The 24,537-nt window shown below is 50.1% G+C and overlaps 7 protein-coding genes across 7 annotated transcripts; 5 read left to right on the top strand and 2 right to left on the bottom strand.

Moving 5' to 3' along the window:
* Positions 1–231: 231 nt before the first annotated feature.
* On the top strand, positions 232–528 carry FPOAC1_012860 (uncharacterized protein; the record flags this gene model as incomplete). The annotated part of the gene is made up of 2 exons (XM_044857203.1): positions 232–259; positions 314–528. 2 exons carry the CDS (start codon positions 232–234, stop codon positions 526–528), a joined length of 243 nt encoding a protein of 80 aa, XP_044701386.1.
* Positions 529–2,022: 1,494 nt separating this feature from the next.
* On the top strand, positions 2,023–4,337 carry FPOAC1_012859 (uncharacterized protein; the record flags this gene model as incomplete). Its single annotated transcript, XM_044857202.1, has 4 exons — positions 2,023–2,192; positions 2,248–2,276; positions 2,330–2,431; positions 2,692–4,337. The coding sequence occupies 4 exons, from the start codon at positions 2,023–2,025 to the stop codon at positions 4,335–4,337; spliced, it is 1,947 nt and encodes a 648-aa protein (XP_044701385.1).
* A 2,779-nt stretch (positions 4,338–7,116) lies between these two features.
* FPOAC1_012858 (uncharacterized protein) lies at positions 7,117–8,596 on the bottom strand (the record flags this gene model as incomplete). The annotated part of the gene is made up of 4 exons (XM_044857201.1): positions 7,117–7,124; positions 7,183–8,205; positions 8,276–8,418; positions 8,556–8,596. 4 exons carry the CDS (start codon positions 8,594–8,596, stop codon positions 7,117–7,119), a joined length of 1,215 nt encoding a protein of 404 aa, XP_044701384.1.
* A 1,070-nt stretch (positions 8,597–9,666) lies between these two features.
* On the top strand, positions 9,667–10,945 carry FPOAC1_012857 (uncharacterized protein; the record flags this gene model as incomplete). The annotated part of the gene is made up of 3 exons (XM_044857200.1): positions 9,667–10,042; positions 10,103–10,425; positions 10,478–10,945. 3 exons carry the CDS (start codon positions 9,667–9,669, stop codon positions 10,943–10,945), a joined length of 1,167 nt encoding a protein of 388 aa, XP_044701383.1.
* Positions 10,946–11,652: 707 nt separating this feature from the next.
* FPOAC1_012856 (uncharacterized protein) lies at positions 11,653–12,079 on the top strand (the record flags this gene model as incomplete). The annotated part of the gene is made up of 2 exons (XM_044857199.1): positions 11,653–12,023; positions 12,076–12,079. The coding sequence occupies 2 exons, from the start codon at positions 11,653–11,655 to the stop codon at positions 12,077–12,079; spliced, it is 375 nt and encodes a 124-aa protein (XP_044701382.1).
* A 2,783-nt stretch (positions 12,080–14,862) lies between these two features.
* FPOAC1_012855 (uncharacterized protein) lies at positions 14,863–15,774 on the top strand (the record flags this gene model as incomplete). Its single annotated transcript, XM_044857198.1, has 1 exon — positions 14,863–15,774. One exon carries the CDS (start codon positions 14,863–14,865, stop codon positions 15,772–15,774), a length of 912 nt encoding a protein of 303 aa, XP_044701381.1.
* Positions 15,775–18,603: 2,829 nt separating this feature from the next.
* On the bottom strand, positions 18,604–23,936 carry FPOAC1_012854 (uncharacterized protein; the record flags this gene model as incomplete). The annotated part of the gene is made up of 8 exons (XM_044857197.1): positions 18,604–18,769; positions 18,968–18,974; positions 19,219–19,510; positions 20,938–21,420; positions 21,470–22,216; positions 22,264–22,511; positions 22,639–23,702; positions 23,764–23,936. The coding sequence occupies 8 exons, from the start codon at positions 23,934–23,936 to the stop codon at positions 18,604–18,606; spliced, it is 3,180 nt and encodes a 1,059-aa protein (XP_044701380.1).
* Positions 23,937–24,537: the final 601 nt, after the last annotated feature.

Below are 24,537 nucleotides of genomic sequence, written 5' to 3'. Positions count from 1 at the left end.
AGCCTGTGCTAGGGAGACCTAGACCGCCTGGCACACAAGGAAGAGCGCAGTGGAGTTCCAGATGGCACGCATTAAGTCATGTGGGTTCATTTCTATCCGAGGAGACATAAAAACGAAGCGACGCAGAAGAGTAAATACAAAAAGTACACAATATCGTACCCATACAGTTCAGAACCTGTCCCAGACCCTGGACATAGCCAGGATCCTTTGCAAGCTAACAAATCTATCAATATGCCAGAGAGTATCCATAATCCCAAAAGTTTGTAACATCCCCTGTCGCCAACTCTTCGTGCTGCCACTAAGACTTCTTGAGACACGACAGATCCGGGTACTGAGGCCAAGAAGACGGCCAAGATATATTTCAGTTATTTGTATGATGAAGTTCAGAGACTAAAAGATGAAGAAGATCGAGATCGGTGGATTCAGGAGCTGGCGGAACGAAATGATTTTCTGGAGAATGAAATACAACGAATGGCAGAAGAGATCAAGCGATTGAGCCCCAAGAAAGAAAAGGAGGTCGACAAATAGAAGTAATTATTGTTGTTTATGGCTTTGGTTATAGAATATATTCTACAGTCTTGTAATACTGTATCTCTGTAGGCTCAGGGGCTATTCCGTTCGCTTCGATGAATTATGAATACTTGACGTTGATCTAGAGCTCCCAGTCCCTCGTCTCCAATTCCTGGCTACACATGCGTACGAACCCTTTTACCCGAGGACATATTCGAAACAAGTGTTTTCCATGAAGTAAAGAAGTCTCCAAGTTCTGGCGAGGGGCTTATCAGTTGCAAGAAGAATGCTTGTATAGCATCAATCGTCAAAGTACGGACGGATAACACCCGCTTTTGTTTCTTTTTTTTTCTTGATATCGCTCCCGAATCGAGCTCCAAAGCTGGATAGAAATAAGGACCTCGGATTTGGTGTAGGGACCATGGTTATCTTTGAGATGTACTCCCGACGTAGCAAGTTTCTCGAGTCAAGAACACTACCTAGCCCACAAGAGTCGACCAATTTTACAGCCCTTTTTTACATCGAAGGACTAGTGACTAGGGTTCAAATCCACGACACTCCACGACACATTTGTGAATATGGCATGGATAGGGGCCCCATAGGGACACGGGTAGCCGTGGCTCCAAAATTTTCACGGGTACCCGGCGCCCGCTACAGAGGCGCCCGGACGCGCAAATCATGTCAGCATTCAACCGAGGCAACAACACAACGGCAGAGATCAGGGGCTGCCTCCATGGCTCAAGCAGCATTCCCTAATGATGTGCTCCCGTCAGAGGGCACATACGACTCTCGGGAGGCTCTTCTTCTAACCATAAACTCTTGGGCGAAGCCTAGAGGCTAACTATGCATTCGCGACGGGAAAATCTTTCAAAACTCCAAACGGCCGAGTGAAAGTTGTATTTGCGTGTGATCGGAACAAGCCTCCGCCACGTGCATCTGTCGGACGAACACGTCGCACATGTAGCCGAGGAACTGGTTGCAAGTTCTCAGTACTTGCCAAACAATCTCTAGTGGGAAATTCATAGGTCTTGAGTCACCAACCGAGCCAGAGGCTGTTGGAAGTACCAAGGTTACCCCTCACATCATGATCAAAGTTTAATAATACATAGAAGGTTCGAGAACTCAAGGATAACTCAAGTATGAAAGAACTTGATGATTCTCGAATAGAAGAACAATAATTAACAATTGAATTTTTACACACAAGTGCACCCGGCATGACTGCGCATCATAACAACAGCCGATTGACGTCTCCTTTTATTCTGCGTTGCGCTAACTCCATGTCGGCGCTAGCTAACCCCAAGTTCAATTGCCTCTTAATAGTTCCTAGGGTCAACTGGTCTGTACTTGTAGCATAGCATCATCGACCTAAGGGCTTCGATCCACATAGCAGACTAAGATGAGTGCTCCACCCCGCTCTGTGAATAAAACGTGTGGTGAGACGCCAGTCCCTGGTGGCTACATCTTTTCCTCTATCACCTGTATTCAATCTATCTTTTTGTGTGTGAGAGTAAGATGAGCCAAGATCTGGATGGCCTATCCTCAAATTTCAGGAACATCGTGGAGCGAGATGAGCCAGACGAGAGCACTTTGTTGAATGATGCGACTGCAAGTTTCGAGATAGAAACAGATACTGAGCGCGAGGGAGAATGGCCTCAACCCTCCATCTTTGTCACCCTGCATCGGTATTGATCCTTGACATTGACCTAATGCAACGTGCTGACGGGATGCTTGTTGTAGGATAAGGAAATTGGTACTGGCAAGCATAGGTGCATCCCTGCGCTCTGTCCTCCAATATATCTCCTCTAACCTTATTTGCTAGACGACCCCTATTCCCTGGAACAGCTGAAGAGTCCGCGAGTCAATCATCTCATTGTCCGTCCATTGGTAGATCGCCTGTACGACGAGAACAACTACTCCATTGGTGCGCCATACCCTTTTCGAAGACCAAGGATGGGAGCAACTCAATTCAATTCAACATAAGTCAACCCACATCAATATTTTGTCGAGAAGCCAATATAATATGTGTATTTTATCTCGCCCCCTGGCCTAATCTCCATATCATATTGGCTCCTCGACAAAATGTTGATGTGGGTTGACTTGTGTTGAATTGAATTGAGTTGCTCCCATCCTTGTTGAAGACGATCGCTGGGACGTATCGCACTGCATGCTGACAACAATTAGTCTATTGTCTCCTCGCAAACCGAGTACAGTTCCTACGCGAACAGTCCAGTGTCATCGGCCAGAGCACCAGCATAGCCCGCGCAACATTATGCGAGCTGTTGGCCATCAAGATCCTGCGCAACTTTCACGACGATAATCCATGTCTAGACGGTCTCCTCTTACTTTCCAAGATCCTGGTTCAAGGGTTTGACCCCTTCCATGGTGCTCCGCCTGAAGTCGAACAGTACGGGCGCTATCCGCAATGGCCGATTCAGAAGCGTGGCGGCCATGAGAGGAAGCTGACTGCTCTCGAACTCGCCATCATATCCGAGAGCAAGACCTTTGCCAGTTCTTCAGGGTGTAGACGTGTTATAGATGCAGTGTACCGTGGAAAAATTGTCTACACGCCTCTCTCGTTCGTTGATATTCTCCCCAACCATTATGAGTATCTTCCAGTGTCTCTGTACGAACCGCGCAAGGCGCCGCTGCTTGACCATCATCGTCTCACCGTTCCGCGCACCCGGTACATAATCGAGCTAGTGCACTACATCATACTCACTTTTCTCTATGTTTGCACGATGCGGTATCGAGATCCCGAAAACCTGACTGGCAATGAGGTAGTCTTCATTCTATACTCTGCTGGCTGGGTTCTTCACGAACTCGCTGCCATCATTGAACACGGATGGATGATACATTCGCAGACTTTATGGTCATTCTTAGACCTTTCATACACTGCCATCTTCATGACTTACATCACAGTTCGGGCCTATGAGCTGGATGTAAGCAGCGTGCAGAATGGCTTGGCACATAATATACTGTGTCTCGCAGCCCCAATCCTTCTGGCCAGACTGGCCTTCAACATTCTACCAGACCATATTGTCTTTATTTCGCTCCACGCCATGATGAAGGAGTTTTTGATCCTCACATTTCTCGCCATATGGTGTTTCACTGGGTTCCTGTTGGCACTGCAGTGGCTTTCTCCAGGAGATGGCTCGATTCCAAACGACTTCACCATCATCAAATGGCTGCTGTGGATCTGGTTCGGACTGGATGGAACAGGAATTAAGGAATCTGTTCAGTTTCACGTCATTTTAGGACCGGCACTGACAATTACCTTTGCCTTTCTCGGCAATACTTTATTTCTCACGATTCTTGTCTCGCTCCTCACCAACCGTTTCAGTACCATAGTCACATCTGAGGATGTTGAGATCCAGTTTCGAAAAACCGTCCTCACATTTGAGGGCGTGAAAAGCGACGCTATATTTACGTACCCGCCACCGTTCAATCTCTTTGCTCTTCTGATACTGCTTCCTATCAAACAATTCCTGTCGCCACTCGAGTTCTACTCGATTCACGTCTTTCTCGTACGACTTGTCAATGCGCCTCTATTGTTTTGCGTCGGTTTCTATGAACGCCGACGCCTATGGACCTTTGGACCCGATGCAGCCAAAGTGTCGAGAATGTGGAAGTTCACAGGCTTCTCACCGCACGGCGACATACAGGCTGTATTTGAAGTCGAAGCCCCGGCCGAAGTTCTGCGAGAGGCTAATGAATTGGATGGGCTGAGCGAAATGGGTTTTTCTGATGGTGATGCCGTGTCAAGGCTCTCTCGAGAAAGGGAAATTAGAGCACCGGTTGTATTTAACCTAAGTAATGCAGGGACATAGTCTCCAGGTCAAGCTCCCGTAGTTTGATCCCTCTACATAGATGCCGCATTGCAGGGTTCAAATCCACGACACTCCACGACACATTTGTGAATATGGCGTGGATATGGGCGGCCAATACATGGGCACCTAGGTACCCAAATAAAATAGCGCACCAGGTGGGAGCCAATAGGTTCACGGGTACCCGTGATTCTATTCATTTCACGGGTCCCGTAAAAATGACCAAGCACAGTGCGCCAAGTCCTGATTTCAACCTACGAGTCGATGAAAACACACTGTCTTGCTTTTTAACGCCGTCGCGTCAGGACGCGAAGGCTGGGCCACAGTGCGCTCACCGAAGAACGACATTCAGCGGTGATCCTCAAACAATGGGAACGATCTTATTGAGGCTCAGGTACTTAAAGAAGTAGGGAGCGACCCCATGAGAAATGGAAGGAGGGGCGTCAAAGAGATCTGGAAAAGGATAGAGGAAGACAGCGAGACTCAGCAGGCTCGTCATTCTGCCGAAGGGCAGAGTGAGGGATGTATTGTAGTACAATTGTAACATGCATTCGGCTTTAATCAGTGTTGCGAATAATATGGCAATAAAGTAGTATATTGCAATACATACCATATAATATGCCTTTTCTGGTATTGTGATAATATGATATGAAGTCTACGATATTGTGACAATATAATATGAGGATGTCCATATTGGCAATATATTATCTATATTGGGCTGTTAATTCTTGGGTGAATTAGCCCCGTGAAAGCTGCAGAACTCGGCCTTACCCTATATAAGAAGCAGGGATAGCTGGCATTTTATTGGCCATCGTTCACTTCCACGCACTTCTTTGTTGACAATTAGACCTAACACGCGATCACGCATGAAAGAAACGCGTGAGGGAGTGCAGACCATGTTGGGTTGGGCCATCTTCGCCTCTGCTCCCCCCATTTCTTTTTTTTTTTTTGTTTTTTGTTTTTTTTGAAAATCACTCGTCGAACTCAACTTTACAAATCTAACTGCCATGCCTCAACAACGCCTCTCTTTTGCGCAATGGTCACAACGAAGAGGGTCGTCAATTTCTGGCGACCTTCTGGAGTTTTCCAGCCAGCAATCGGATGATCTGGACGTAAGCCAAAAGTCCAAGTGCCTGTCATCTCAACCTCGCACCGTCTCCACAACCTCCTCTACCAAGCCCAGAACATCATGGGTCTTCTCTCATATGCCAGACGAGGAGGTAGAGACGAGATACTACAATCAGCGGACCGGAAAGGAGGAGTGGCGCTGTAAACATTGCGACAAAACCTATGCCTCTTCAGGGGGTACTGCAGCTCCTGCAAAACATCTCATGGACCCTCCTCCTGACGGTCACGGCCTGCCAAAAGGAGCCCCGCGAAAAGCGAAAGTTACAACTATACGAACTATTATCGAACAAGCTCGTGTTGCGGCAGAAGAAAATCCCCGAAAACGCCGTCGACTCAACGATCAATCCGGAGACTCGATCGAACCTGACCAGCTCGGGGCATTATACGTGAGGTTTATCACGGCCTGCTCGATAACGTCCTCTTGGCTATGGATTTCGTTTTGGCACAATTCGAAGCAGGGAAGGAGGCATATATTGACGATCCGATAATGGCGCCCATGTATAACTCTGGCTGGGCCAAGTTGGACAAGTACTACCGGCTCACTGATGAATCGCCTGCCTACGTTGCCGCTATCGTGCTCCACCCTTCGCATAAACGGCACTACATACAGGAGAGCTGGAAAAAGGAGTGGGTTGAGTCGTCAAAGAAGTTGATGGAGACGCTGTGGAATGACTATAAACCCGTGGAATCACCTCTTCCTCTCTGCGAGGTCCCATCGACGACCACGAACGAGTTCTTGAACTGGAGGAACAAGCACGTGCAGCCGTCGCTCGTCACGGATGAATATGAACGATATTGCAACTCTGAACGGGTTTACGGGTTCACAAGCGCCCTTGCATGGTGGCTAGAGGAGACACAGCAGAAAAACTACCCAAACTTGAGTAAAATGGCGGTGGACATACTGTCAATTCCCGCAATGTCTGCGGAGCCGGAGCGGCTCTTCTCCGGGGCCAAGATAACCATTACAGATCGTCGAAATCGGCTTGGTAGTGATGTAGTTGAAGCTCTGGAGTGCCTGAAGTCATGGTTTGGGATACGAGAGCTTCAAGGTGATGTACTTTAGCTGCCGCAGTAGAATAACCCAGATCACGTGCAATATATGGGATGTATTGTCATACTGGCAATATATTGGGTTCTTGGCAATACAATACAATATAGGCCAATGTCATATGGCCTAATACAATATGCACCACTTGGCAATACAATAATATTGCGAGGCTTCCATATTGCCAATATACGTATTGTTTATATTATTCGCAACACTGGCTTTAATTGTCTAATTCCACTTGTTGTGGCGTGCAGGAAGGGGGTAGACGCACTGTGCTTAGTCATTTTTACGGGACCCCGCCTGACAGAACCTTCACGTAGCTCCTCGAGCTACGTCTTGTCAATAGAGCCTGACCTGCCTGCAGTGCCTATCCATAGCAATAGATCCCGTTCCGCCTGAAGCGTTCCCCGCGAGACCAGCCTGTGACATCACGTAACCCCAAGCTGACGCTAGCTAACCCCAAGTGTGGGGTTGGGGTTATTTTTAACCAATTAGCTACTCGATCGAACCTCAGACGATCCAGCCTAAAAGTTTAAGCGAAAATCTCCATTTTGGTGGCCGATTTATGATGAATCGCCTGTGAATAGTACCTAGGTGCTATATCACCTAGCCGTCTATGAAGGTGACGACAGCAAGCACTCTTCCAGAGCAGTGTCCAGGGCTCATGGTGACTGTACGGGTCATTTTGCGATGGTGCCTGGCCATCATGATGATGCTGTCTGCTAACATGGTCACGCATCCCCACATCGAGCCAGCAGGAGTGCAAATCAAGTTGTTCCGGGTCAAGGCCAGCCAGGATAGCATCTCGGAACAAAATCAGGCTCTCTTGAAGGTTCGGTTGTGCAAATACGTTCTTCAGGTCGTGGGCTTGGAAAAGTAGGCGGGGGTTCTGATAATAAGCGATTGTCTTTCCCCGCCTCGTTTGTATCCTGTGTAGGTTCGCCTTCTGCACGATTGACGACCAGAACCGCGACAGACATTCGGCGGGGACACTATAAGCCAGGCGGAAGGTCCGGCTCTCATCATCGGCAGCCCAGCGACCAGCTCCCGGCCTCTCCTGGTAGGCGCGCGACTTTGCGTAAACAAGGTCATATGAGCTGGGAATCTCCTGCTGGATATGGTCTGGTAATGACTCGTGGGCCGCCGGTATGATGATATCGTCATACAAATCTCTGAACCGGTCTAGCGAAAGACTATTCGTAGAAGCCGGTGCAGATGAGTGACTTCCATTAGGGAAAAACACGAAGACACTGAAGCGGACATTACCGGTGGAGAACGACCCGATCGATGCATGCCGTGTATGTGCCAGATCTAGAACGTGGGGTTGAATGACCTGGTTGGTGGAGATGTTGCTCTTATGTGGCGGGAAGAACGACAAGCGGAACTGGTTGGGAGACCGGATGGCTGAAAGGCTTTTGGCCCCAAACCAGATGCTATCAACGTCCCACTGGCGCGTGATAGTCACGGATTTCGGTGAAAGGGAAGCTTGTGTCTTGCGGAAGGAAAGTGGCTCTTGTGGTCGATCGGAGAGGAAACTGTCCCAGCGGGAGAAGGAGGCGCGATGCCCATCATGTGTCTGGGCACCAAGTCCGGCGAAGACAGATGGCAATGGAGGAAGAGATCGCTGAATATATTCGGTTCTTTCTTGGAGCGTATGAGTGTGTCCGGGCTCGGCAACCTCGCATGAACGTGGACCTACACAGGGTTGTATGTCAGTACAGCTGTGCTTATAAAAGTGGGCTAATAAGCAAGGTCAATTGATTACAGTTACACTCGCATTCACGGGCAAAGAATGACCGGAATACTTTGTCGTACACGCCGCTCTGTGCGCGTAGGAAGTCCGCGCCACCTGCCGTCTCTTGCTCGTATATTGATCGGAGAAAACCATCGAGAACCGGGTCGCCGGAGCTAGTGGACGTTACGTCTGATGATGATGACGTGAATAAGCCTCTTGTATCTGACGCGTGTGAAGAGGGACTTGCTAGCTCGAAAACTGGATGATTATCTTGATGGAATAGACTGGGTGACGACGGTATTGGAGTTACCGGTTGGGTCGCGTAATATTCCTCAGCTGAGGAGACTTCATTGTGACCATCCGAGGGAGAATTGTGGTCATGATACTCGTCATGCTCTCGAATGGGCGATGATGATGATGATGATGATGATGATGATGATGATGATGATGATGGTCTAGAGAAGAGATATAGAATAACTGATTACCTTAGGGTAGGTCAAAATAACAGAAGACTTCAACATAGACATAAATGTCATTATTTACTTTAAGTCAGGTTCTTTTAAGGTTAGTCATCAAGTAGTACATCAAGGTAATTCTTCAAGTTGTATCTATATTCTTCTGACGTTAGTAAGAGGATCCTCTTTACTTGGTTGCGATGAGCAAGCTTGCCGTTGATCTTGACAATCTCGTCCACCAAAGGACATCATGCAGGGTATAGCAAGCCAGAGCATTTTCTTATTCGTTCATGAGGACATGACAGGGTTCTTTCCATTTTAAAATGCATCGTATTGGCTACCTCCTAGGCTCGACAAGGTTCTTTTCATTTTATAATTCCTCTCATTCGCCCATTTCTAGCGCCACTTATCAGGGATTAAGACTACCAGACGTCAAATCGACCTCGAATTCTATTTTCAATTGACTATAAACTCTTCCCTCAATAAATAAAATCCTCCAGCGTCTTTTAAAAAGATCCATTACATCGAAAGCTATCGATTCATCAACTTTTTTTTTTATTCATCCACGTGGTTGATTTACTGGGAATTTTTTAACGTGTTATTGGACCCGCCCGCCATTTTCGCCAACACTTACACGACGCCGCCCCAACCCGCACCCTCCACGCATTACTGATATATGACCCTACTGTACAAAGGACTGCGTGTAATTTACTAAATTACACACTTTTCGTCCGTGCGCTGATTGATTGTTCCGCGCTCAGTGTGGTTTTCGACAGGGGTCTGTGAAAACTAACCCGTATGATTTTGGGCAATTCTGCCATCATATCACGCTTATCTTCCCTCACCGCCTACCCAAAACATCACGACACCCCACTTCTCGTCCCAATTTCACCATATTACTTTTCCACTAACAATACGAAACCCCTTTACAAAACTGTTGCGCATCGCAAACACTACGCCACGGCGATGGCGCCTGCATCTGCTCTTCATCGTCACCAATCATCTCTCGAAAGCATCATTGATTTCTCTGCACAGCCTCCCTTAGGACCTGGTCTACGCCTCTCAGCCAGCCGTCGATTCTACCAGATAGTCAACCATTTCGATGCTTCTGGCAGCGGCAACAACGGTGAATACGACCGTATAAAACTTGTCCGCCTCACCTACGAATATGCGCGATCTGAAGAATCCAAGGGCAACTTCCTGAGTGCGTTCTTCCAGTCCGCGGCTCTTCCCATGGATGGGGAGGAGGCCATCGATTTGGGCGATGCAGACCTGGAGGCCAAGCTCCGCACTTCCCTGTTCAACTTCGCCGAGTATCTGTTTGACAATTTCTTTTTGCCATGTATGGTCTTCTGACTTTTCTTCGTCTGCCGTTTATCTCTAACCATCTTTGCTCTCACAGTGAAGGCTTCTACTAAGAAGACCCCCCAACCTTCGCCTGCAACCCATTCCGCAGTCCAAAGAACCCAGTCAGAAGGGCAAAATTTTGCCGGAACGCCAGAACGGGTGTCAGCTCTCCGCGGTGCCTGTCTGGTCCGCGATCGCCATCGTTGCGTCATATCGCGCCGGTTTGACCAGAACGAGGCATTTAAACGCATGAGCAGATATGGTGATGAGGCTCGGGACGACGATGGAATCTCTCTTGCAGGGGAAGCTTTTGACGCTCTCGAGGTGGCACATATCCTGCCACATTCACTTACACAGGTCAACGCAAGCTTACAATTAGTATGAACTCTCACTTGACAAAGCTCCCTCCTTGCTAAGTACTTTCCTCTAGGACCCTTCCAAGGAAGCTGCACTAGCGATTCTCAATATGTTCGACAGCGGTGCTGCATTCCTAATTGAAGGCACCGATATTGATCGACCTCGCAATGCCATGACCCTAACACATAGCCTGCATATGTGGTTCGGCGACTTCCGAATCTTTTTCGAGTCCATTGACCAGCAAGCACATACCTATCGAATCAACACCTTCCTCCCACCGGGGCTCTTGGGGGGCCTCCTCCCTGTCACTCGAACACTCCATCTCACAGAAACCCGAAGTATAGACCCTCCTTCGCCTCGCCTACTCGCCATCCACAGTGCGATTGCCCATATTCTGCACCTCTCTGCAGCAGGGGACTACATCGATAAAATGCTGCAAGATATGGAGGAAAATGGCGTTCAGGAGGATGGTTCTACTGAGCTGGATCGTTTGGTAAAGCTTCGACTGAATGGATGGTCAGTCAGCGAAGTCAGTGGCTAGACTCAAGGGTTAAGCCATGACACCTACTTACTTCAGTATGCCAGTTGTTCAAGCGAAACAACCAGTTGGGAGTGATAGAGATATTTGCAGAATGAGGAGGTAAAGGAGCGATTATGATGTTGAATTTGGCACAATACTCTCTGGAAGCAAAGGCGCCATGCCCGGTGAAGCCATCTAGAATAAGGAGTCGATAAATCCCGTCAACCTGATCATGAGAAATCGGTGGCACATCATATTTGATGTACTCACGCACGGGATCTTGTAGATATGCATTGCAACCAAACCACTCTTCACGATTTAGTCACGGGCTCGTAACTATAGCAGACTTTCCCCATGAGTGACTGTTAAAATGAACCGCCCACTCGAACCTGACCCTACTCAAGAATGTAGACTAGAAATGCGCCGCATTTCCACTTCTGCACCAATCTGAATCTCCATTTTCTTACCCCGAATTTCCCCTCTGGAAATGCGGCGTATTTCCATCTGGGGCCTGTAAACCGAGAACGCGAAATGCGCCGCGTTTCTTCCATGAAAAGCCCGTGCCAACCATGTAGACGACGGCGCTCTTAAACTTTACAGCATGTAGTAATTTCGGTTGCATCGATTAGGAGGAAGGAAGCAGCAATCAAGGTCTCTCTTTATTCTTGGCTAAATGTGGCTTCATAGAGAGTATCCGATCCTCTTGCTGCCTTCTCAACTTTATCAATATGACAGGCCTCGCGACGTACACTGATGCTATTGTCACATTGCCGCCGAGTCGGTTCCAAAAGCTCGAGAGTCTCGGCTTGTACTGCAATTCGCCAGAGCCAGCAATAATCTGTATCGAATGCGGCTTCGCCATTAACCCTACGCGCGCGCCACGTCACCCAGGCGACAAGCATCATATACTTAAGTCTGCCCTCCGTGGTTTGAAGCCTCTAATCTATTCTCTCAACCTTCCAAACCCAGAGACACTCCCACTGCGACCAAACGGCTCGCCGCTTCACCCAAACCTTACGGTATACGAGGGTTCGGCCTGTAAACATTGTGGTCTTCGCCAGGGTTCGGATCAATTCAACGAGCATCAATATAACACCTCGTTGATAGATAATAGATGATTACGTAATGACAGGTGGGTTGATTGATAGAAGTTGATAAACAAACGACATTGATTGATAGATGTTGGTATCCGTTGATAGGTGTTGCACCCATATTTGCTGACAAGCCAAGCCTCTAGCTGTTAATCCTCAGATTCTTCGACATCTGGTATCATGTTGCCCGTCCACTTCAACATTGGATCAAGATCCTGGATCACACCAGCGTGGTACCAGCTCCGGATGGTCTGACAGAGTGAAAGAGTATCGGCATGCAGTCGGTTGCGCAGAGGAACCACCATGTGACCGGTGACGCTAAACAGACGCTCGACCTCAGCACTCATGGGAAGTACAGTGTGTAGATCTAGAGCCATGCGTGATAGCCGAGGGTATTTTTGCCTTCTCTTGTGCCAGTAAAGACGCGGGTCCTCCACATGCTTATCGCCTGCAGCGTGATCATGCTCCCATAGTTCAAACTCATCCGGCTCAGTTGCCGCTGGCGACGCACATGGTGACAAGGAGGCTGACGTTTGCCCGCTGACGTCTCGCCTTTGCTTTTTGAAGTTTGTGAATTTGTTGGTCGAAAGACGAAGGGCTTTCCTAGGCGGCTCGAGGACGTCTTCAGCGTCAATCGGCAAATCTTTGTACTGTTCACGCCATAGGCGGTACACCTGTTGCCTCGCTGCGTCGATCCAGTTGGGGTGATCTTCGTACCACCCGTCGAAAGCGTCCCAACGTTTCCCAGGATTCAGAACCGCGGCAGCGTAGATCAATGGTGATTCACCCACCTTCGCGTAGTAGGAATCGAGCTTCTTCCACGCATTGTTGACGTTCACGACCAAATGATCACCTTCAGGAAGACCTGCCACGATGCCCTTCGCAGTCTCGAGGCCGTCGAGGAGAAACTCATATGCATCAAGGATTTCCCAACTTGCGCCATGAATCTGGTCAATGGCTTCCTCGCCAAGGCTTCGCTGTTTCTCGCGAGACTGGGAGTCGCCCTGCAGGGATTTGATGACAAGCTCAAAATTGAGAAGGATGTCATGGAGAGCTTGTATTGCCTCCCAATCACTCTCTTCCAGCCTATTGCCTTCCTGGAGAAAGTAGGGTTCTCTGACGCCCTTCCTCAAGTTGCCGCATCTTGTTCGGTTCTCAGAGTCGAAATGTGCCCTAGCCTCGAATATGAAGGTATCGTAAAAAGGCTTTAGTCGAAGCGCGCGTTGCATCATGTAGAATTGCGAAAGCCATCGGGTGGCATTGTCGGTGACAACCTTAACTGGTTTATGGGCTTTGAACCCAGAGTCTTCTGCTGCCTCTCGAATGCGGTGCTCCTGGGCCGAGATAAGCTTCCTCGTCCATAGGTCTGACCGATTGACTTCTTGACAGAAGTTGTGAAGCTTCCCAATGGGTCCTCTCTTCCTCCACTGCTCGTGTTCGCGCTGCACAGTAAGCAGGCCATCGTTAACATCCCGCTCGAAAGACTCATAATCTTGGCCGAAAAGAAGGGCCTTTACAACCAAATTTATAACATGACCCAGGCAGCGAACTCTGCGCTCTGGCCAATGAAAGCCCAGGGCATCCCCGATTTCCGCCAAAGCCGTATCGTTGTTCGATGCATTGTCGACAGTGAAATATCCGATCTTCTTCTCGATATCGTAGGAGCTGATGACTTCGAGAACCGCAGCGGCGATATTCTTCTCAGTATGCCTGCCATCCATTTCAGGCAGACCAAGCACAATTTTGTGGGGTTGTGCCTGTCGGTCGCGATATACGGCACTGACACCATAGAGTGAGAGGCCGTTTGTTGAAGTCCAGCCATCAAAAGCAAGATGAACTTGACCAGGGCTCTCCTGAAGCGTCTTGGCTACCAGCCCCTTGTTTTTCTCGTATTCGCGAAACGCAATCGCCCGCACGCTCTTGTCGCTGATGTGCGCGCGTTGGATGCCGACCGAAGGGCTGAGATACTCGAGGACTTCGCGAAGAAAGGGATGTTGCGCGGTGCGGAAGGGCAGGTTGGCGCTGACCATCCACTTGACCATCTTGCGTTGGAACTCCTCCTTGTTGAAAGAGGCAACCAGTCGATTCGCCATAGCTTGCTGATTCGCGTCGTTGACGTCGAGGCCAAAGAACGAAACGACCGACATCTGATCCGCCATGTCATGTGGACGTTTCAGAGTATTCGGTACGGTTCGCTTCGCGCTCGCGTTGCGCACGTTGTGGAAGCTCGAGAGATGTAGCTCAACGTTGCTGAGGTTTCGAGGGTCGTAGTGTGAGGGTCGAAGGTCTCGCTTCTTAACGCAAAAGCCGCAGACCCATGTGGCACTGTTGCCCGCCTTTGAGATATCGAAGCCGAACTTCCATACCCATTGTCTTGTAGATGACCTGCGTTCACTGAGGGTGTAGCCTTTGAATCGTTCGAAGACGAAATCATGATCCTCGTCAGTAAGGTCCAGGGGGTCAGAACCTGTAAAGTTGGCATCATGAGCGTGGGGATGAGGGGAGGCTGATTTGCTTCGCAAAGGCGTTGACGGTGTGGATGATGGAGCAATGGGTGGCCGAGCTCTGCATTTCGTCAGGTGGTTGCTGTTGGCGAACGCGTCAACGACGCGTCTCGTTGCGCGCGAAATATCTTGCCTCGGTCCGCCCACCTACCCTGCAGTCCGCCGTCAACAAACATCAACTTCATCAACGTTGATGCCATCTCGTTGAATTGATATGTCTTGGCGAGTAATGAAATTGATTGATAGATATTGAAACATCTCTGACGCCCGTTGATTGATGGTTGATGCTCGTTGAATTGATCCGAACCCTGGAGACATACTATTCCGAGCAGCACCCAGCGATATGCAGTTACCACCCGCGATGGAGCCTTTAGAAGAGCTAATCGGGTATACATTTAAGAAGAAGTCTCTACTCGTTGAGGCTATGACTCACGGGTCTTATGTAGCTGATGGGCAGCAGCGATCTTATGAACAACTCGAGTTTCTTGGGGATGCGGTTCTTGACTATATTATCGTAACACGGATGTTCCGATTCGACCCACCAGTATCCAATGGACGCTTGCACATGATCAAGACCGCCATGGCCAACGCCGAGTTTCTTGCTTTTACAAACATGCAACATGGATTGCGACGGCCTGAAATTGAATTTAAGGATGGAGAACCGGTGTCTACCGAAGTCTCACTGCCAATCTGGAAATTCATGCGCCACGGCTCTCCAGAGATGGGCAGAGTGATGAATGAGACACAGGCCCGATTTGAAAGTCTTCGAGATGAAATCAATGCGGCTAGGACCAATGGTACACACTACCCCTGGACACTGCTCGCACGTCTTCATCCCAAGAAATTCTACTCTGATCTTTTTGAGGCCATTCTGGGTGCTATTTGGGTTGATTCAGGAAACATCGAAACATGCGCAGCCTTCCTTCACAAGTTCGGCATCTTACCGTATCTCGACCGAATTCTCCGCGAGGATGTTCATGTTCAACACCCGAAAGAAGAACTCGGAAAACTAGCAGCCGACCAGAAAATTGTCTATGACTATACTCCGGTTGACGGGTCTATTAAAGAGTACCTCTGCACGGTCAATGTTGGAGATCGTGTCGTGGGAGTCGTGTCAGGGGCACTCAATAAGCTTGAAGCCATGACCAAGGCTGCCGAAGAGGGCGTAAACCTTTTGAACGCGGAGCAGAGACGTGCAGAACAAGCGGCACAGGATGAGGCGGCGCGACCCCTTGTTGCCATGGACCTCTCTTAGTTAGACGATTTGCTGCTAGAAAATCAGGGCTAGTAAATAAGACAGAGGGAAGGCTGTAGACGGCTTATAGAAATAGACCATTGTTTGTAACATCATCAAGCGATATATAGAATCGAATTTGGTAGTTATCCTTATTTGCACAACAGAACTGCGCCATTCTCGGCATAGACCACGCCTCTCCAAAATGGGAAGGATGTAGACAAGGCCGACATAGGACCCAAGACGGCAATTATAGGCCTAATTACAACAAGCCGCGAAAAGTAAAAAAACCTACGACGTACATGATAAGCTAATCAATCAGTATCAGTAGCATGGTAATCAATCAATCAGTTATCTGTAAGGGCCTTATCAATCAGTACTGCTTGTTGGGATGTCTGATTCCGCGAGCATGCCACGCAACTCAGCAGATACCTCAAGGACACCCTCCTGTATATCGAACGCGCGAAAGTCCAACCCGCTTCCTACGATCTGGCTAGGACTATGGCTATGGGCGCACTGTCCCTTGTTAACAAAATCAACAACATCCCAGATGTCAGCACCGTACACGACGCGCTCCGGATGGCGAGATCGGAAGCAAAGACAGCAGCAGAAAGCGCACAGTGCAATCGTCGTTGCACGATACTATGGCATCCGGCCGCGGATTTGCCGCGGCGGGAATGCCTTTCAATGCCTTGCGGTGCTCCCTGGTAATTAAAGAAAGTGCCTTCTGAGATACCATCCTAGGGAGCTCGCCCAGATACTCTGAGCCGCACCCAACTGTCAGATATAAAAAACCACTCATGCATTGCTCTAAGTGGGGATTCCCATTTTGGTGGCGTGTGGTGTAGTTGGTAAAAATCTAACACCAACGTGTTCTCGCGCCGTTAACACCTCGTCCTATACACAAGCTTGACGAAACTCCCTTTCCTAGTCTTCCAGCATACCTTGGATTGCCTCGACAAGCCGATACAAATGACTCATGCCGTTCAGGAGATAGCTCTTGATATTGTTGTTGCTAGCCTCTGTACCGGAGGTCACTCGAATGCCGAAGTTGCGGTACTTCCGGATAAAACAACGGACCCACTGCGCCCTCACAGGCATGTACGTACCATATAGATACGCAAGGATTGCTTTCTGGTCACCGAATTGCGTACAGAGGCACTCCCAGGCCTTCTCATGATCCTCTTCCGTCTCGGTAAACACCACCAGCCTCCATAGCATAAGCACTCTGTGGTAATCGTGGGTTATCAGCCGAGACAAGTTATCGTGGGTGATTGGCTCTTCTTGCCTTCCGGATGCCTGTACTGCCTGTCGATCACGCTGGCTGAGGGCAGCGTCGAGCTCATCCGAACTGCTCTCTTCGCCAGTCCTGCTATCCCTCGTGGTGTGCACCCACTTCCGTTTGGACTGCAGTATTACATTGGAGTTGATATGGTGGATGCAAAGCTGCTACTGGGCGTCTTGAAACTCAACCCCCAGTGCCTTCTTCATCTGGTCGTCAAAGTCGGTAATGACAACGTCGGGGGTCCGGGTGCTGTATCGGTCGAGGAGCGTGCGTACACCGTTTGTAAGGAACTGGGACCCTTCAAGCCTCTCGTTGTCGATCAACCCGAATGCGGCGTTGAAGACAGTACCCAAGCAGGTCTGTCCCGTAACTTGGAAGAGTGGCAACTTGAAGCGGTTCGTGTTGCACGTGTTGTCGAAACTGATGACCTCGGGGAAACGCCTCCACATCTGGATATAGTAGGGGAACGTCCAAACCAACCCCACCAGGCGGTCGGGTTCGTCCTTAGCCCACTCGGCAACGTAAGGGATCTCCTTGCCGTCGAACAACTTGATCAATGCAGCCGCAGAGCTGTAGCCACCCAGATTCTCTCTGCTAATCCGAGTTCTGGCATTGTAGATATCTCTCTTGGTGTAAACCGAATCTGAAAAGTGATCTCGGACTATGCCACCAATATCTCGTGCACGAATGGCAACCCGTCGACTGGAAGACTGGATGGTCGCCTTCACAGGGCTGGTAAGTCGTCGATGAACTGGGTGAGCGGCGGCATCGGTACTGGGGTTGTGATTGTGGTGGTGGTGTTCCGCATCTGGGAAGTGCTGCAGAGTCCACTGGAAACCGTTCTCTGGCAGGGCCTCGGCAATAATCTTCCATAGGCACCCCGTCTTTCGAGATTTTCGTTTCCGAATGCCAGCATCCCTTCCCGGCCGCGGAGCCCCGTACCGATCGCATTGGAGGACATATCGACTTCGCTGTCCAGGTCGAATCATACTATGAGCCTTGATAATACTAAAGCCACGGGTTTTCGCAAAACTGTTAACCCTAGCAAAAATGGCATCAACCGACGGAGCTGGATCACCCGGGATTGGTGGGTTTGGGATTGCTTCAACGGCGTTGTACCTCGAGCTGGCATCGGACAAGTCGTGCTGCTCGCACTGCTCTTCGCCCGGAGCAGACACGTTCGGAAGCAATGAGACCTGGACAGGGCTTGTGACTGGCTGTGAAAAAGTCGCTCTGCCTTCTTGCATTTGACGTCTTTGTTCGGCCCAGGCAAGGTCCCTTTCGTGGGCTAACGCAAGTGCCGAGGCGAGGTGACGGTCTGTTTTTACCAGCTGGCGAGCCAATCTAAGGCAGTCGGGAGGATCGTCATTCTCGTTACGGCTCGCGTTATACACTAGTCTCGACTCTGTTGACCGGTGTGCTGCCTTTCCCGTATGGTCATGGCCGGGTCTGGTATTAGTGTGTCAACGTGTTGGAACTGTTTGCTTGGTCTATTACAGGGACGTGCGATAATCGTTCCGGAGGTATGTCTGATTTTCGCCACTGAATTGGGCTTCTGCGACGGCTTATATTGGCGCTATGAGTATCTGGTGAAGGCATTGTAGAGCTTTGCGGTATGTTGTATTCGTCGGGGGGAGGACAACAATGATGGTGATATGTCTTGACGCGACGCGACGCGGATTGACGACGACCGGTCGAAGCGTCGCAGGGTAGGCATGATCTTCACGGCCTCTGGAAACAACTGCATTAGTAATCTAGCTGTATGCTTTAAGTAAATCTGCGGAATGGAATATTTCGTACGAAGAACAACAATCAATCAACACATTTGCTGCTGCTCATCACATTCACTTTAACTTTTTAAGCACGCTCAGTGCGATACGAAGCTTTGGTGGCCAACTGGCAAAAAGTGCGGCAGAATTTGGTACGTACCGGTGCACTAACAGGTGAGATTTGGGCCAATGAGAAGTGCTAAAAGTGTGGCACCCGTATCAAAATGGTGCGGCACCCCTATCAATTGCCATACGAAGAAGTCAATCACCTTAATTCTGGACAGCACCTGCGCCTCTTATACGTTCGGGGCACAGCGGACACGTCGCCTGAGAACGCTAACCACGAAAGCCCAAGAGTCTCGAAGCGCAAGAGAAGGCTCTTGAGAAAAGCGCAGGAACGGCGAAACGAACAGAAACCAACACCGCGCGAATCACCTCGAGAATCACGAACGATGGCCTCCAAGAAGACAAGAACGCCACCGATCCAGGCGCAGCAATGCTCCAAAAGGTCTTTGGAGTCTTGCGGATCCTCAGGGACGAATTCAGCAAGCAGCGGGAAGCGACACGGAGCATGATCGGCGACCAGCAAAAGACGATTCGAGAGTTGGAACAGAAGCTTGACGAATACAAGCAAGAGATGCAGGAAACAAAAGCCCAGGTGGCGGAAGAGTTGAGGCAGGTCCGAGGGCAGCTCGACAGCATCCTAAAGTGTCCTGCAATGATCAATTCCACCCAAACAAGTCTGCAAACATCCTACGCCGAAATTGCCTGGACGCCGCATACAAGCCAACCAAGCAACGTGCACCCCCTCTCATCGACGAATTCCACACCATCTGTCTACAGCGATACCTTGTTCTCCACGATCGATATATCCAGAGTAAGCAAAGAAGAAGCGGAAAAGATTACGGCAGGCACAGTCAGGAGCGCGGTGGAAAGAGAGATGCGCCTCGAGCGACACCAGCTGGAGGTGCCTCGCCGTGACCGTGAACGCGAGGAATCCAAGCCGCATCATGGTCGTGTGCCGGGATGAGGCTGAACACCAGAGAATCAAGCAAGCGGTGGAGAAGGCGAAGCTTGCAGCTGGGGTCCGCGTGCTGCGCGATGAGCTGTATCCTGTCAAGGTGGACAACGTCAAGCGCACCGCGGTCTTGGAGGAAACCGGGGAGATCCGGCTGGGCGCAGCCGAAGCTTTCGGACAGGAAAACGAGACGACGGTGGCGAAGATAGCGTGGCTGAGCAGGAAGGACGTGGCAAAGGCATACGGGTCCATGGTGGTCTACCTCACCAAGGGCGCCGACGCAAGAAGGATTTTGTCGGAGGGCTTCTTCCACGCGGGTGGAGAGTCAGGCTACACCAGTGCATTTGAGCGACGACCACAACCGGAACAGTACTGTAATCGTCAAGAGATTGGATATAAGGCCTTCGAATGCCCTGGCCGACAGAGGTGTGCTCGGTGCGCCAAGGAGGGGCACAGTCACGACAGCTGCGCCGAGGAGGTGACGAATGTGTCCCATGCGGAGGCCCGCATGAATCGTACAGCAGGAATTGCCCGAAGCTCTACCCAGCTCAGAGCAAGTAGGACAACAACGAGATAACTAACCCCTGCAACAGGCTTGCAACAATACTAACCCCCGACTAACCACCCCACGCACCCTCGTGGCGCGACAGCAGGTCTCGCTTCAGCGGCCGACGATAGGAAACTGAACACTTGGAGAATGGCCTCCAAGCGAGGGCAATGTGGTCTGGAACACAGTGAGAGTTGGATATATCATGGGCTTTTTGTAAAACGAGGATTGACGCGAAGGATAGGTAAGATATAAGCTAGGGCCCTATGAGATCCGTTCTCCCGGGCATAATAAACTCTCTCACATGCAGGCCGTGCCCCTGCGCAAAGTAGCAACGAATATATTGGCATTCACGATATTTAAACTAAATATAGAACATCGTATCCTTCAGCTTTTGATGGATTTGTACATCATCAGCAGTCGGCTGCCCGGTCCCTCCAGCTGCCGACGTTCCCGTTACGGACGGGACTGTACTCGGCGAAGGCGTATCAAAAAGACTCGCCAAATAGCACCGCGCGCGCTCGCACGCGAGGTCAGCATAGTACGCTGGGGGGCATAGACTAACAGCCTTGGTGGCGCGGCCGAACAGGTAGCACATATTGTGTGTGAGATCCTCAACGATATCGGCGATGCTCTGGAACGGAAGTGGAATCGACTTCGCATAGATCTGCCGGAATATCTCATCATGCACGATGTAATAGTGACATGGGCGTGCAGTCCCTTGAAGTGCAGCGTGTGCCTGCAGGAAGAAATCCCAGTTTCGCGCTTCAGTCACTCCGCGGTCAACGACGGTACCGGGTTTAGTATTGCCAGACCTATCGCAGTCTTGCTCGGTAATGGGATAGAATCGCGTTTTGTGCCGCTTGCCGCAGACTATAATAGTGAAGCGCGGAAGGCCTTTTTTGGTGTCAGCTGCTGGGTACATCTGTTCGCATGCGCGGCGGAGTTGAGGAAACTCTTGCGAGAGGACCATGTCATATTGGCCTTCGGAGACTCCGTCACGGTAAATGAGAATATTCTCTGGGAGAGCGGCGTGTTTGCCCTTGGTCTTCCAGGAGTCCAAGGCGAGATTTAAGCATCTCTGTGAGATCGTCTACGCTTTCCTGTCTCGCGCGCTGTATGCGCAAGGTTGCGGGCCATTGGCCTAGGAACTTGTCAATGGAGGCCACCATTGCAGAGACAGAAGGCGCGTTGGAAGACGAGCCAGGTGAAGGATGCGTGACGTCGATGCCGACAATCATCGTCTTGTTCTGGTCGATGATACCGAGATTCTTGTTCTCCACCATCTGATTGATGCCGCCGAGCTTGAGATTGAACTTCAAAGCGACATTGGCCATATATTGGTCGCGGCCGCGGTCTTTCGCTAGTTTGGAACCCACCGAGCAGATAGTGTGGATACCATAGTTCTTGTCGGCGATCGTCTTGATGCGCTTGTATAATGGTATGTTTGCTCCGGGCAGGATGATGAAAAGCAGATCTAAAGCTCCAGCGGCACGCTGTAAAGCTGAGTCGAGCGCGGGATCGTCTGGATGTTGAAGTTGGAGGCGTTGACCTGGAAACGGTTGAGCTGCGTTGACGCCAATTTTCTGCAGGGCGGCATGGAACTCATCCATAACGGCCCGCAGGCTTTGCTGATCGAAAGAGTCGCGTATCCCAGGAATAGAGACCATCAGGTATGACCATTTAGCAAGTGACGCGCCAATGTTAAATTTAATATCCGACATATTCCAACTACCGAAGCGGAGACCAGCAGCCTTGTTGTTCTTGTAGATAACCTTTGGACCAAAAAGGATGCGACCTGGGACTTTGATAAGTCCCGGTGTGATTTTCAGGCCAAAAGAACGCTGAACGGTGTTAGTATGCAATATACAAAATTGAAGCGAAAACGTACCAAAAGTACATTGGCGTTCTCATCTAGACCAACAGTCTGCACACCCTCCCTAACAATCGCGGCCGCATTTTCCCACGGCTTTCGAACAGCGTGGCGAATCATATGCTGCGCTTGAGCGCTGTCAAGTTTCGACTTGGAAGTCTGACCCGGGAGGACAAGGCAGACCTCAGCTGGGAGATACATCGGATTGTCCCGGTTGCCACAGTTAACCAACGGAAGCTGGGGGTCTTGTAGAACTCGATTGTATGCTGCGTCACAGTCAGTGATGCTGTATGGAGTGATGGAGTGAAAACAACGCACTTATCCTGAAAAAGTCAAACACAGTAATATACCTCCCAGTGGTAGAAGCGGCTGAGCCCTCTGCCTGGGCCTTACCCTTCCCTTTGCCCTTCCCTTTCGCGCCTCCCTTGGCTACCGGCTTAGGTGCGCTAGAGGAGCTGGCTTCACCATCGAGCCAGAACTCCACATCTTTGGCACCTGCCCCGTGCTGTCTAACGCGCGGTGGGTGGGCCAAGCCATGTCCATCGTCCTTCCTAGCCAGCCCGAAGATAGTCTTGACGCGGGGAACAACTTCGTTGGCTTTGTTACGCTTCTCGGGAAGATGCATAGTCTGTATCCGAACCAATTTGAGAAACCTTTCCAACATGACGGTGCTGCGAAGTCCGTAACTTTTCATGAGCCCCGGTAAAGGAACAGCATGGTAAAATGCTCCATGGCTGACGTTGATGTTGACGAGAATGCGACAAGTCGCTACGCGCACGCTCGAAAAGAAGCCTCGAATGATTTCCAAGCCGGAGCCGATGTCTCCTCTTGCTGCGTCACTGCTGAGAGAAAAGCTCTTTGTCGATCCAATTGTGACAAGGTTCTTTGAGGATTTGGCGTAGTGGTTCAGAAAGATATTCAGAGCCTGCGTCAACTCCTGCTTATCTAGCAATGACTGGCTGAGGCTTGTTGAGTTCAGGTAGTTGACCAACTCGCCGATATTTAAAGTTTTCGTATATTGGACGCGAACATTATATATGGTAGCCCTAGCAGTCGGTTCGTCTTCACCTTCTGAGCGATAGGGGACCTCAACGAGGACCTCGTCCTGCAAAAACTTAGTTTTGGAGACGAGAGTAGACCTGAAATCTGTTGCAATATCGCCCTGTAGAGGGGCCAATTCCGGCGCCTGGAGCAGTAGCTGCACAATCCGGAAATGCTTCTTACCAGCAGCTACTGGGCTGATCTGTATATCGTATCGATGTAGGGTCATGTTCGACGGCGGCAATAATTCGACGTAGTTTGCCGTGAGTTCAACCTTGGTGCCCCGGGTGCCATACCCCGGGCGGCCGGGAAAGCCTTCGGTTAGCTTCAGGCTACTAAGATCGAGCTTGTGCTTTGTTGCTGGGTGCAATGCATCTTCGACCTTTGTAACCTGGGGGTTTTGGCCTTGAGAGTTGCTGTAGTATCGACGCAATTAGCATTTTGTACGACCACGACTTTGCTTCATGTGGTCCTTACGGAAAGACCTGGATAGTTTGTTGACCACTGCCAGTCGGCCCTCCATACCCTCCTCTTCCACCTCCACCACGTCCACCACGTCCGCCTCTATCGCCTCGGAAACTGCCGCTGCCTCCCCGAGGTCCATAATTGCCACGGCCACCTCTTCCACCGCCTCTATTCCCACTAGACATGGTATTGAATATAGAAGCAAAGCGATCCGTAAGGCGTTGAAGGAGATTGAATGAGAAGGAGTGAAGCGGGGTGCTCTGCGACCGCTATTTTAGTGAGTGGCTAAGCCCGGAAGCGGGTTGACCGACAGCCGAGCCACTCTGACGTAACTTGAACTTAGCTGGCCCCGCCGACAGAGCGGCCATGTGCTTGCTTACAGTGCCCCTATCATTGGCCAAAGTATCACCAGAGAGAACCTTCTGGCTTGTCAATTAAACTAATCATCACAGCTTCTTGTCCTACAACAACCCTTGTAAGTAATATATAGCCCCACAAATCAAACATGTGCATAATAGAACACTGTGTACACGTTTATCGGTGGCTATCTACGGACGTGCCGATGTACTTATGCGGCTCATGTAAGACAGTGTCACACACGACTCGCACTGTAGACTGTCTCCACTAGCCTACCGTAACAGCAATTTGGAAAGAGGGGTCGTCCTCTAGCGGACAAACAGCCGTGATCTCTCACGGAAGCCAAGGTCTACAGATGCTAGGTCTAGTTCCTCGTTTTGTCTTCTTCTATCCAGCTTTTCTTTCGGAACTGAACCTCGGCTGGTAATC

Source organism: Fusarium poae (assembly GCF_019609905.1).
Source record: "Fusarium poae strain DAOMC 252244 chromosome Unknown contig_1, whole genome shotgun sequence".
NCBI lineage: Eukaryota > Fungi > Ascomycota > Sordariomycetes > Hypocreales > Nectriaceae > Fusarium > Fusarium poae.
Note: the sequence above shows the minus strand (reverse complement) of the source record. Positions and strands in the feature narration are given on the sequence as shown.